This window comes from Phyllobates terribilis, unplaced genomic scaffold (assembly GCF_046119375.1).
Source record: "Phyllobates terribilis strain yellow unplaced genomic scaffold, ASM4611937v1 Scaffold_7__3_contigs__length_470593459, whole genome shotgun sequence".
Lineage (NCBI taxonomy): Eukaryota > Metazoa > Chordata > Amphibia > Anura > Dendrobatidae > Phyllobates > Phyllobates terribilis.
In genome coordinates, this window is record NW_027362767.1 from 247,618,987 (window position 1) to 247,631,469 (window position 12,483).

At 46.7% G+C, this 12,483-nt stretch overlaps 1 protein-coding gene across 2 annotated transcripts; it reads left to right on the top strand.

The window, feature by feature from the left end:
• The first annotated feature begins 5,807 nt into the window (after positions 1 to 5,807).
• On the top strand, positions 5,808 to 11,988 carry SET (SET nuclear proto-oncogene). Of its 2 annotated transcripts, none has more exons than XM_073640217.1 (8): positions 5,808 to 6,190; positions 7,745 to 7,802; positions 8,090 to 8,232; positions 8,842 to 8,945; positions 9,031 to 9,144; positions 9,698 to 9,868; positions 9,964 to 10,123; positions 10,597 to 11,988. In XM_073640217.1, coding segments are annotated over exons 1-8 (825 nt in total). In that variant the 5' UTR covers positions 5,808 to 6,117; the 3' UTR covers positions 10,599 to 11,988. The 2 variants fall into 2 exon arrangements, with proteins under 2 accessions (XP_073496318.1, XP_073496317.1); XM_073640216.1 differs by having other exon boundaries at positions 9,964 to 10,119.
• Positions 11,989 to 12,483: the final 495 nt, after the last annotated feature.

Genomic DNA, 12,483 nt, shown 5'->3' on the forward strand with positions numbered 1-12,483 from the left:
AAATACAGACCCCAGACCAAACTTCCAAAATCAATAAAGACCATAGACCGAGCATTTTACACCAATACAGACACCAGACCAAACCTCTAAAATCAATAAAGACCATAGACCGAGCCTTTTACACCAATACAGACACCAGACCAAACCTCCAAAATCAATAAAGACCATAGACTGAGCCTTTTACACCAATACAGACACCAGACCAAACTTCCAAATCAATAAAGACCATAGACCGCGCCTTTTACACCAATACAGACACCAGACCAAACCTCCTAAACCAATACAGACCCCAGATCTCCTAAACCAAATGATACCTTGTAAACAAATACAGATCCCCTAAACCAATACAGACCCCAGAGCAGACTCAATGAACAGATGCAAGATACCAACCAGACTAAATAAATACAGAACTCAGATCTTCTAAATAAATACAGACCCCACCCAGAGCCCCCTGAATAAATACAGACTCTACACCAGGCTAACTAAACACATACAGACCCCAGAACACATTCCTAAATAAAAACATACCACCTAAATCACTTGATATCCCAGACCAGACCCAATGAACAAATACAGGCTACAGACCAGACTCTAAATAAACACAGACCCCATACCTCCTAAAATATTATACTCTACACAAGACCCCCTAAACAAATACAGACCCCCAGAAAAAAAAACTTGAACAAATTCAAATCCCAGACCAGATCCAGTAAACCAATTCAGACTCCAGAACACACCTTCCAAACAAATACAGACCCCCTAAACTAATACCGACCCCAGACCAGACCCACTGAGCAAATACAAGCTACAGACCAGACTCTAAATGAATGCAGACCCCAAACCAGATCCTCAAAATGAAGAGAAGCCCCCGACCAAACCCCCAAAACAAATGCAGGCCATAGAACAGATTCTAAATAAATACAGACCTAAACCAGAACCCTAAATAAATGCAGACCCAAACCAGAACCTTAAATAAACACAGACCCCAAACCAGAACCCTAAATAAATGCAGACCCAAACCAGAACCTTAAATAAACACAGACCCCAAACCAGAACCCTAAATAAATGCAGACCCAAACCAGAACCTTAAATAAACACAGACCCTAAACCAGAACCCTAAATAAACACAGACCCCAAACCAGAACCTTAAATAAACACAGACCCCAAACCAGAACACTAAATAAATACAGACCCCACACCAGAACCCTAAATAAATACAGACCTCGGACCAGACGTTCTAAACCAATACAGACCTTAGACCCCACCCCATCATAAATTTCACCTGCAGCACACTGCATGGTGCTTGGCTGTTTCGGCTCTGCAAACTCTTCACATCTGGCCGACGCAGGAGCTGCAAACGTGGGCTGCAGGACCCTCACAGATCTCATATTGAAGACTAAGTATAGGCCATCAATATCTTAGGAATGAACATCCCCTTTAAAGGGGCAGAAATTGTATAATTCTGCTCATAATTAGGGATTAACCCCTCAGTCCACAGCTGCAGCGCCACAGAGCAATGATGTAACAAATTACATCACCATTCTATACCATGAAGTAAAAGTAACGAGAGACATCAGTGAGCAAAAGAAGAAGTTACAGATGGAATTGTAACCAAGGAATAAGATTTGTGGTATTTATATACACCGCACTATAAGCACACTGTATATAGACAAGAGTACAAGACATGCCTTAATCACTGAATTCCAGTTGCTCAATCAGCCCCATTGCCCCTGGCGTATACCATATGACCCCCCCCCACACTTTATTACATCCGGTCCCATTACCCTCCGCTGTAAAACATGCAGCCCCTCACCCAGGGCTGTGGAGTCGGAGTCGTGTATCCATTTTGGTGGAGTCGGTATAAAATGGACCAACTCATACTCCTAAAATATATAATAAATTGGGTACAGTAGTTCAATGCAGTTTGTGGGGAATATTTTTCATAAGAATTTGGGAAAGTTATGCACTGTCCTGTAAATGTCTGTCCTATTCCTGATCTAAGGGTCTAGACTTTTAGCTGAGATTAATCTGTGCTACAGTAAATTTATCACTTAAATACGAGCCATGTATGAGGGAGTCGTGGAGTCATGGAGTCGGTGGCATGGAAATTGAGGAGTCGGAGTCTTCACTTACTGACTCCACAGCTCTGCCCTCACCCCCCGATGTATAACCCCCAGCCCCTCACCCCCCGGTGTATAACCCCCGGCTCCTCACCCCCTGATGTATAACCCCCAGCTCCTCACCCCCCGATGTATAACCTCCGGTCCCTCACCCCCCGATATATAACCTCCGGTCCCTCACCCCCCGATGTACAGCCCCCGGCGCCTCACCCCACAATGTATAACCCCCGACCCCTCACCCCCCGATGTATAACCTCCGGTCCCTCACCCCCCGATGTATAATTTCCGGTCCCTCACCCCCCTGTATAATTTCCGGTCCCTCACCCCCCCGATGTATAACCCCTGGCCCCTCACTCACCATGTATAACCTCCAGTCCCTCACCCCCCGATGTATAACCTCCGACACCTCACCCCCCGATGTATAACCTCCAGTCCCTCACCCCCCAATGTATAACCTCCGGTCCCTCACCCCCCCCCCCATGTATAACCCCCGACCCCTCACCCCCCGATGTATAACCTCTGGCCCCTCCCCCCCAGGTGTATAACCCCCGGCCCCTCACCTCCAGCCCCACACCCCCCAGTGTATAACCTCCGGCCCCTTAGTGTATAATTTCTGGCTCCTCACATCCAGCCCCTCATCCCCCCGGTGTATAACATCCAGCCCCTCATCCCCCCGGTGTATAACATCCAGCCCCTCAGTGTATTATCTCCGGCTCCTCGTCCCCTGGTTTATAACACCCCCCCCTTTCCCCCAATGTATGACCTCCTGCTCCCCGCCATGCTATATGCCTTTACTAACGTGACAGAGCGGCCAGTGGTGCAGAGCTCCCTGATACCAGCGCGGTCCTGTAATAGGAGCCACCGGGGTAACAAGTCCGTTCATGAATCTTCCCCATCACCTGTGAGTGATATTATTGAGAAGTGGAAGGAACTGCAGCAACTCAGTCACAAAGTGGAGACCCTGTAATTTTACAGAGCGGGGGGCCGAGTGCTGAGGAGCAGAGGGCAGAAAAGACCACCGCTCCACTGATTCCATAATTGCAGAGTCCAGATCTCCTCTGTTATAACATCAGCACAATCACTGCGCCACCGCCGGGAGCTTTATGGCCGAGCAGCTGCATGCAGCCGTACATCACCAAGCACAATGCTGAGCGTCAGATGGAGTGGTGTAAAGCCGCCACCACTGGACTCTGGAGGAGACATGTTCTGTGCAGTGATGGATCACACTTCTCTATCCGGCGTCTGATGTAGGAGTCTGGGTTTGGTGATTCCAGGACAACGTTACCCCCTGATTGCATTATACCTGCTGTACAGATGGTGGAGGAGGATAATACTATGGGCTGTTATCAGGGGGCGGCCTCGGCCTCTTAGTCCCAGGGAAGGGAAATCTTAATGCTTCAGCCAAGACATTGTGGACAAATGTAGCTTCCAGCTTTGTGGGAGCAGTTTGGGGAAGACCCTTTTCTGTTCCCCATGACTGCGCCCAGTGCACAAGCTCCATACAGACATGGAGGGGAGAACATGAGCGGCCGCACAGAGCCTGGACCTCAGCCCCATCCAAGAACAGGGATTGTGACCCCGGCCTCCCCCCATCACCAGGGTCTGACCCCACAAATGCTCTTCTGGATGAAGGGGCAAAAATTCCAAAATCTTGTAGAAATACTTCCTAGCTGTTATATCTGCAGAGGTGCAGCTCCATATTATTTTCTATGGATATAGAAAGGGATTTGGTAAATCTCATATAGGTGTATACCAACACATCTGTCCGTATCGATATAATGTATATATACATGAAATAGATACTAAATCTGTGATGTACCACCTAACAAGTGCCATTAATAATTCTTGTGTCTTTGTCAGAGGGTCTTCGGGCCCCTCAGCCCCCAGGCTCTTGCCCCTCCTTATAGCAAATGCTCCTATTTAGCCAGAGATATTCCCTAAATTTTGGATCACCAGTCACAGACGTGTCAGTTGTCAGCCTTCGTGTACAATGATTGCAATCAAATAAAATCATAAAGTGTGATATTCCCAGGAATATTATTGCTCTAAGGCACGTTCAGTATTTGGTCAGTATTTTACATCAGTATTTGTAAGTCAAAACCAGGAGTGGGTGATAAATATAGAAGGGGTGACGAGTTTCTATTATACTTTTCCTCTGATTGTTCCTTTCCGAAGTACAACGCAGACATCAGGATCTGCTGACAATCTAAGACTGTGTTCACATATCTGTGTTTCACAGATCGGCTGCCGATCTGCTAACCTGAACTCATGTATTCCTATATGGCTGACGAGTTTGGGCAGAAAACCTGCGGCCGCTCCGAATATGGATGTGTGAATCAGATACAACCCCATTCGGATGAACTGACAACCCCTTCCTCTATTACAGCGTGTACACCTAATAGAGGGGCTTTTCTGACATCCCCGTCTCTAAGCTCTGCCGTCTTCAGTGTCGCATTATGAACTTTTAGACACCGGATAAATATTTATTTTATATATTTAATCAATACGTAATGAAAATAATTGCCATTGTTTTGGCCGATCAGTTCCCCATAGACCACAGAACTATAGCATGACACCCCGCCCCCCGCCTCTGCAAAAAGGGGCCCATTTTCTAAGGCTGCCAAGAGACATTTAACAATAGGTCCTCCGCTGACGGTGGGGGCAGAATTTAGGAAGGGGGGGGGGGTGGGGAGTGTGTGCACAGGGTCTTCAGAGGCCACAAGTGTCTATAGTGCTGTCAAAAAAATTATGCAAAAAGATCTCAGCGATGAAGCGGAATCCTCAGTTCTGGGCTGTTCTTGGTGGGCTCTGACACGCCCCGACAAAATTTGCAGGGGGTGAGGGCGCTGATGGGTGGGGGGGTGCTGAAGGATCACTGTCTGCCATTTTGCACTGCTGTGAAGCCAGGGGTGATTTTACAATATTACAGTGTATTGTATTATCGATCGCAGGTGCAACCCCCCCCCCCCCCCACAATGTGAGAATGTAAAAAGAAAAAATAGCAGGTTCAACCCCCCCCCCCCCATGTCAAAAAATAAAACATATTTATACAATTTCAAATAAAATCTACAAATAATAACATTAATAATAAAGCATTGTAATGTCTCTGGGGACGGGCCCCATTGAGCAGCCTGCAGGCCTCCGCTCTGCACCATGTGCTCCAGTTGTTATGAAGCCACCAGGTGCAGGTAACACAGGGCCAGAGCTCCAGCCGTCAAACTGATAAAATCCCAATTTAGTAGGAGTTTCCATGACTACCGACAACACAGGCCTGACAACTGTTATCCACCCCCCCCCCCATAACATATTAGGACTACGGCTCTGGCACTGAATGGGTGGCAAGGCCACGGGTGCGGGGTTTGGGCGGAGCCTCCTCACACACACCCACTCCACACGGCGTGCGGCGGGAACTGAAAGCGCATTCACAAGCCTAGAGCTCTCCCCGCCCACCGCGCACGTGACTCAATGACGCTGTCTCTTGTCCAATAGGCTTGCGGTAACGCTCCTGACGCTCCCAAGACAACCCCCACGTCTTCGGGTCGCCCCACCCTCGTATGATAAGTGAAGGGGGAAGTGGGCGGAGCTGCTGCGTACAGAGCGGTTGTACTTCCCGCCCTGTTGGTTAGCTACCACCCCTTTGCTGGGAGGTGGTACCGTCTAGAGCGGGAGCGAGTGTTGGTGCCGAGCGCAGTGCGTCCCTCCCACCCCCTCCTTTCTCTCTCACACACATTGGTCGGGAGCGAGATTTACCTCACACAGCAGCGGCCATCGCGCTCCCCGCTCTCTCTCTCCCGCTCTAGGTCGTCGCTCTTCTCCGCACAGCAGCCACTAGGAGAGGGGCATACTACCGCGGTGTTCCGTCCCAGGAGCGGTCCCTGCACCGCCTCACCGAGGAGTTTCCTGTCGCCTCCTCCTGCCGCCAGCCCGCCAGGCCTGAGCCTGCACCTCCTCTCCCTTCTCCGCGCTCCTCGCCTCTTTCTCTCCCCGCACTCCCAACATGTCGGCGCCGGCGGCCAAACTTAGTAAAAAGGAGGTGAACTCCAACCACGACGGAGCGGACGAGACCTCAGGTGAGAGACGCGGCCGCTGTGTGCTGGGTAGGAGGGGGGGTGGGCGGCCATTTTCCGCGGCGGAAGGCGGGCTCGCCGGGGCACAGCGGGAGAGGCCCTGGGGATCCCGGGCGGCGGCGCTCGCCTGCGGGGGAATGGCGCTCAGCGTCGCGGCGGTCGGGACGGGTCGGGGCCGCTCTGGGGGTGATATCTCCGCGCTGCGCAGGAACCAGCCCGCGGCTTCATTGTCCTCCGCCATGATGCTTCCGTCCGGATCCGCATGGCGCAGGCCGCGGGAGGTGGAGGCGGCGGCCCCGGGGCGCTGCGCCTCTCTGCACCCGCCTGGAGCGCCCCAGGCCGTGGCCTAGCTTCGCCGCCTCCACGTGGGTCCCCGCGGCCTGTGGGTTTTGTCCTTCCCGCTGTAGTGAGCAGGCCTCTTCCGCCCCCCCCCTCCTCCGCCATCGCAGTCATCCCACGTGTGTGACCGGTGTTTACTAGTCCTGCCCTCCGGATCCCGCGTGTTCTGTCCCCAGAACGCGTTACAAAAAAAAATCACCCCCTCCTGACAGGATTTTTGGTACGATCCACAATTTGATTATTTTTTTTTTTATTTTCAACAAACTTTATCAATCGATTATAAAGTCTTTCCTTAATGCTTTCCATATGGTGAATCCATCGGGTCAGGATCTGCTCCGCTGCTGCAAAAGTGGACTTTAAAATCTGTGACCTGTCTGCTATTGTTTTTTTATTTTTTTTAACTGCTTTATTCCATACAAAGAAATGCATGGGGGAGGGGGGTATTTATATATGTTCCCTAAAAGTATTGTTAGGCCAGGCCTGTCGCCTTAAGTCTTGCTGTAATGTAGTTTTGCAGAGCTCCCCCCCACACCCCTGGCCATGACAGCCCACTGTAGAAACATAGGCCAACCTCACTAATTCTGTGGGATCTGGTGACCGGCTTGTGTGTAGGAGATCCTTCCAACTCTTTAAAGAAATAACAAAATAAATTAAAAAAATCTATCAATTCCTGATCCTTGTTTTTCCAGCGGATAAGTGGCTGCCAGAGTAAACTGGCAGCAGCTTTTCTGCTCTGTGAACCATTGTGTGAGTACAGACTGGTCGGGGGTCTCCTGACCCCAGTTCTGCAGCCTTGTGGTCCTATATCAGGTCGTCCCATACTCAGGCTGTGTCAGACATCTGAATTCGCCCTGCAGCACAGTGTGTGTATGAGGCGGTGTAGGAAGAGGAGCTTTCAGGTGACTTGATCCTGGCTCCTCTTCACTTTAAAAGTTTCTTGCCTGCCAGGTTAGTCAGCATAGGCCGTGTAATGCGCGGAGGATCAGTAGGTGCACGCTTCCCCCTACTTGGATCTCCCAACTAATGCAGCACATGGATAAGGGGCGGCTTGATAAGAAGCCCGGTAACCTTTTCAAGACCACTTCTGATCTCCATGTGCTGCTTTCTTGCAATTTGTAAACATTTTCCTTTGGGTGCATAATGTGGCTGTTTAGAGGCCAATAACGATGTATAATGCACAAGGTCACCAAAACTAACTCTACTTTTTTTATTTTCCAGAAAAAGAGCAACAGGAAGCAATCGAGCATATTGACGAAGTACAGAATGAAATAGACAGGTACGTCTGCTTGATCAGTTAGTGTCCAAGTGTTTGAGGGATGGCATGTAACCCACAGAATGTCCGGATCACTGCTCTGTTCAGCAGTTCAGACTTCAGCCTAGCAGTGGTACTGGTACCTCTTCTACGACCATCACTTACCTGTTAGGCAGAATCCAGAACCTGCTCATCAGTGATCGATGTTCAGTGCTGGATAAGGAATGATCCGTTTGCTGTCGCTTGTCCTGTACGCCCATTTTTACTTTTCATTTGTTTCCCTATTAATCCCAGTGTTCTTCTTTTTCTAGACTGAATGAACAAGCCAGCGAGGAAATCTTGAAAGTAGAACAGAAATACAACAAACTCCGCCAGCCATTCTTTCAGAAGAGGTCAGAATTGATCGCCAAAATCCCAAACTTTTGGGTCACGACATTTGTCAACCACCCACAAGGTAAGAATGGAGAATTATATGGTTATGATTGTCCAGGGAATCATCACATGGTAGTACTACCTGCAAGTACTACGACTCCCAGCCTTAACTGTACTGTAAATGGACTTGTGCCTAAATTGAGGAAAGGTGGTAGATTTATTAAACCTGATATAAAGGAATAGTGGCGTAAACGTTTGTGAAACGCCATGTTATCCGCCCCCCATGGTCCCAAATGTGATTACACAAGTTCAATGCCCATGCTGTAGGGAAAAATCCGCAGTATGTTCATTAATTTTGCTTTTCCACAAGCAGAATTGCCTTTGCAATGCAATAAAAAACGCAAGGCAATTCCGCATGTGGAAATCACGCGATAAACGCGTGCGGAATTCCGCGTGCGTTTATCCGGGAGAGGACATGCAGAATAGCCTAAATAGGGCACATAGCCTAAATACATAATGTCCACATGGCAATTTTCATGCATTGTATATAATAGCGCCACGTGTGTGTATAGGCTGTTGCTGGTATTGCAGCTGAATCCCATACTAGTAATAGAGCTACAATACCAGTATAAATATATTTTCTTTTTACTGCTGAGGTTAAAGTCTGTAAATAACTAATGTATATGTGCAGTCTCTGCGCTCTTGGGTGAAGAAGATGAAGAAGCCCTTCACTATCTGACCAGGGTGGAAGTGACAGAGTTCGAGGACATAAAATCTGGATACAGAATAGATTTTGTAAGTTGTGTTTTCACATTTCTTTATGGAAGTGTCAGACAATTGCGTGAATGAGCGATAGTGACCATTCTTGTTTATTTTACAGAATTTTGACGAGAATCCTTACTTCGAAAACAAAGTTCTCTCTAAAGAGTTCCACTTAAATGAAAGCGGAGACCCCTCCTCAAAGTCTACAGAGATTAAATGGAAAGCTGGAAAGGTACGTGTCTTGCCTCATTGCTTCTACTACGGTGACATTGTCCCTTGTGTATTAGATGTGTTTTGGTTTTAGTCACTTCCTCTTACGTGTAGGCTATTGCTTCCTGTTATCAGTTGTGAATATGGTCGAAAAAGTCTCCTGCTTCCCAAGATCACTACTTTATACTTGTGTGGACATTTGCTGCAGGATTATTACAATCGAGTCAATTCAGAAGTAGCAATGGGATAAGTGTGGATTATTTTATGGACTTTAGATGCAAAACTTTATCGCAGTTGCATCAAACGTGGAGTTTACATTCTGTAACTTGCTGGTAAAGCTTAGGCCCCGTGTCTGGCAAATGCATCCAGATGGGGTATTAAAAGAAATGTATTTCATGCCACACAGCTTTTTGTTTTTCTTTTTAGCAACACTACTTATTCTCAATGAGCTCTTTCTGGAATCAAGCGGCAATATTTCTTTGGTCTAGGAACAACTTTAAGCAATTTTAACTTTCTACTGTCCTATTAAATTAAGAAATTTTACCATTGTTCTAACGCTGCGGTTCTTCATATAGGATTTGACAAAACGTTCCAGCCAAACACAGAACAAAGCCAGCCGAAAGCGGCAGCACGAAGAGCCAGAAAGCTTCTTCACTTGGTTCACAGATCATTCAGATGCCGGCGCAGATGAGTTAGGAGAGGTCATAAAGGATGACATCTGGCCAAATCCATTACAGTACTACCTGGTGAGTAGCAGCTGCACCTTTTCTTTTAATAAAGATTCTTCCTAAAGGTTTGAGACTTGATTATGCTAATCTGTGTACGTCGCCTTTTATCAAAGGTTCCTGACATGGAGGATGAAGAAGGCGAGGGTGAGGAAGAAGACGATGATGACGAAGAGGAAGAAGGATTGGAAGATATTGACGAGGAAGGGGATGAAGATGAGGTTGAAGGAGAAGAGGACGATGATGAAGACGAAGAGGGAGAAGAAGCCGAGGTATGTACGTAAAATCTTTTCACTTACTATATGCATGCAAATTCATTGTTGTAAAGCCTGAAACATGCCAGCTTACCAAGGGAGGGTGTTTTTTTTTTCTTTGCAATTTGAACTATTTCTGCTGGACACAAATTAATGGAGGTGTTGCATCTTCTGGTATGTTGGGAGGGTGTGCTGTAAATGTGTGATGGATGAAGATCTCGAGAACAGGGCCCTGTCACGCTGTAAAGAACTCTCCATTCCTGACGGCGTGTGACAGGGCCCTGTTCTTGAGATCTGCATCAATCACACATTTACGGCACACCCTCCCAATATACCAGGAGATGCAACACCTCCATTCATGTCCAGCAAATGGGTGGCCACACTTTATTCCTCTTTGGGGGTGTGAGAAGTAAAACAGTCTCAGTAGTTCTGATAAGTAATTATGGCTACTATTTATCCTTTATATACTGAGGCCTATTTGTTTTGTCTCTACAGGAAGATGAAGGCGAAGATGATTAAGATTGCAATGTTTGGATTCCACCCTTTTTTTTTTTCCACCCTTTTTTTATTTTTCATCCAGTCCCTGGGAGCAAGATGCTGTTTTTTGTTTTTTTTTCCCCTTTCCCTCCCTCGATTTCTTATCCCTTCTTTTTTTTTTTTTTATATTTTTTGTGTGCTCGGTCGCCTTGTTCTTGGTCCTTTCTTCCCATCCCCCCTCCCCTCTTTATACCATGATTCATAACTTTTATTTTTGGGGGGAGAGGTGAGAACTGAGTAAAAATACAGTCAAAATCTCTAAACCTGTTTCTGTTCACTAGTCATTCTTCATTCAATAAATAATATACATTGTACCATCTTATGGTGTAAGGGACCCAGATGCCCCTCTGCCCGCCACTGCTGGTGGGGGTGCGGAGGATCCCGGGACATTGTGATAGTGTATAGCAGCAGTCTAGCCTTTTCACTTACTTTTTTTCCTCCCCTCCCTTCCTGTGTATATTGGGCTCAGAGATTACACTGTTTCCATGTGAATATGGACACATAGCATTTACCAACATGTATCAGTCTATTTTTTTTTTCTTTACAAAATAATGAAAAAAAGGTTAAAAAAAAATATAAAAACTGGGGGTGGGTTAGAAAGTGGGGGGGTTTTCAGAGACAACATGGAGGGGGCGGGTGGGCTAGGTTGGGCATTTTGGAAATATGGCTTTTTCTCTTTTGGCATGTTTGTGATGTTTTTGAAGACATCCATGCAATTTAAGACACTTTTAAAACAAGCAAAAAATAAAAATCTGGTGGCTCTCGGCTCTGATATCCTTCAGGCGCCTCCCCTCTACAGGCCCCTGCAGGAAAATATTAGAAACGGACTTTAACAAACTTTTTCTTTTTTTTTTTTCCTCTGGATAAAGACAAAAATGCTCAGTTTTAAACGTTAAAGTGTACAAGTTGCTTTGTTACAATAAAACTAAATGTGTACACAAAGGGACTACTGGTTTTCACTTGGATGCCGCCTTCTTCCCTGCCTGTATGTTCACACCCTCATTTGTTGTCATTTTTTTGTGTTTTCCCCCGACCCTCTTCTTCCTATCTTCCAGACTTATAATTAATGTTTTTTGATACAGGGCATTTTGTAGTAACCTCCAAACTTACCAGCCAAGCAAAGCCAAGAGGCGCATGGCGCTGGTTGTCAGCGGTATACAGTCAGCACCTCTGCTCCGTCTAGAATGGAGTTTTTGTGGTAAAAAAACAAACTTTTTTTTGTAATTTGCTTGGCCAAGGTGTGTTTAGGCACTTAATCTGATTCCTAGTCTGTTATAATTCTTACATATTTGCTGTCAGATTTCTGCCTGTCAATCAACACTACAAATAAAGTAATTGGTGTGATCTGTACATTGCCTGTCACATTTTATACCATCCCGGAGGTTTCCTCACATGGGTATCGGGATAGATAAGGTGTCTATGGACATCTCCACTTTTTGCACACGTTAATGAGGGAATGAGCGGGTAATCGTAACGGAGGGCTATGATTGCAATGTGATCCGAAGGGGTAATTATATAGGCATTGACCTTGGATTCATGAAGATTAACATACTTGCATTTAACAATTACTGCAATGGGCACCAAGACTAACTGCAGAAAGTATATTGCAGGGCAGGGACATGGATTATAGTCCTACATAATAGCTCAGGTGTGGCATATACTTGTGCTGCAGCAAAATTGGCAATTCTTACATGTAGGTTTATGGATTATACACTATATTACAAGGGTAAAAAAATATGCAATGTGGGACCTCCTCAAAATCCAGAAATTATAGGCCAGCTGTAGCTAGTCATAGGTAGGTCTGTATACGGACGCCAACACTATGCTTCTCCTTTATAGCCACAT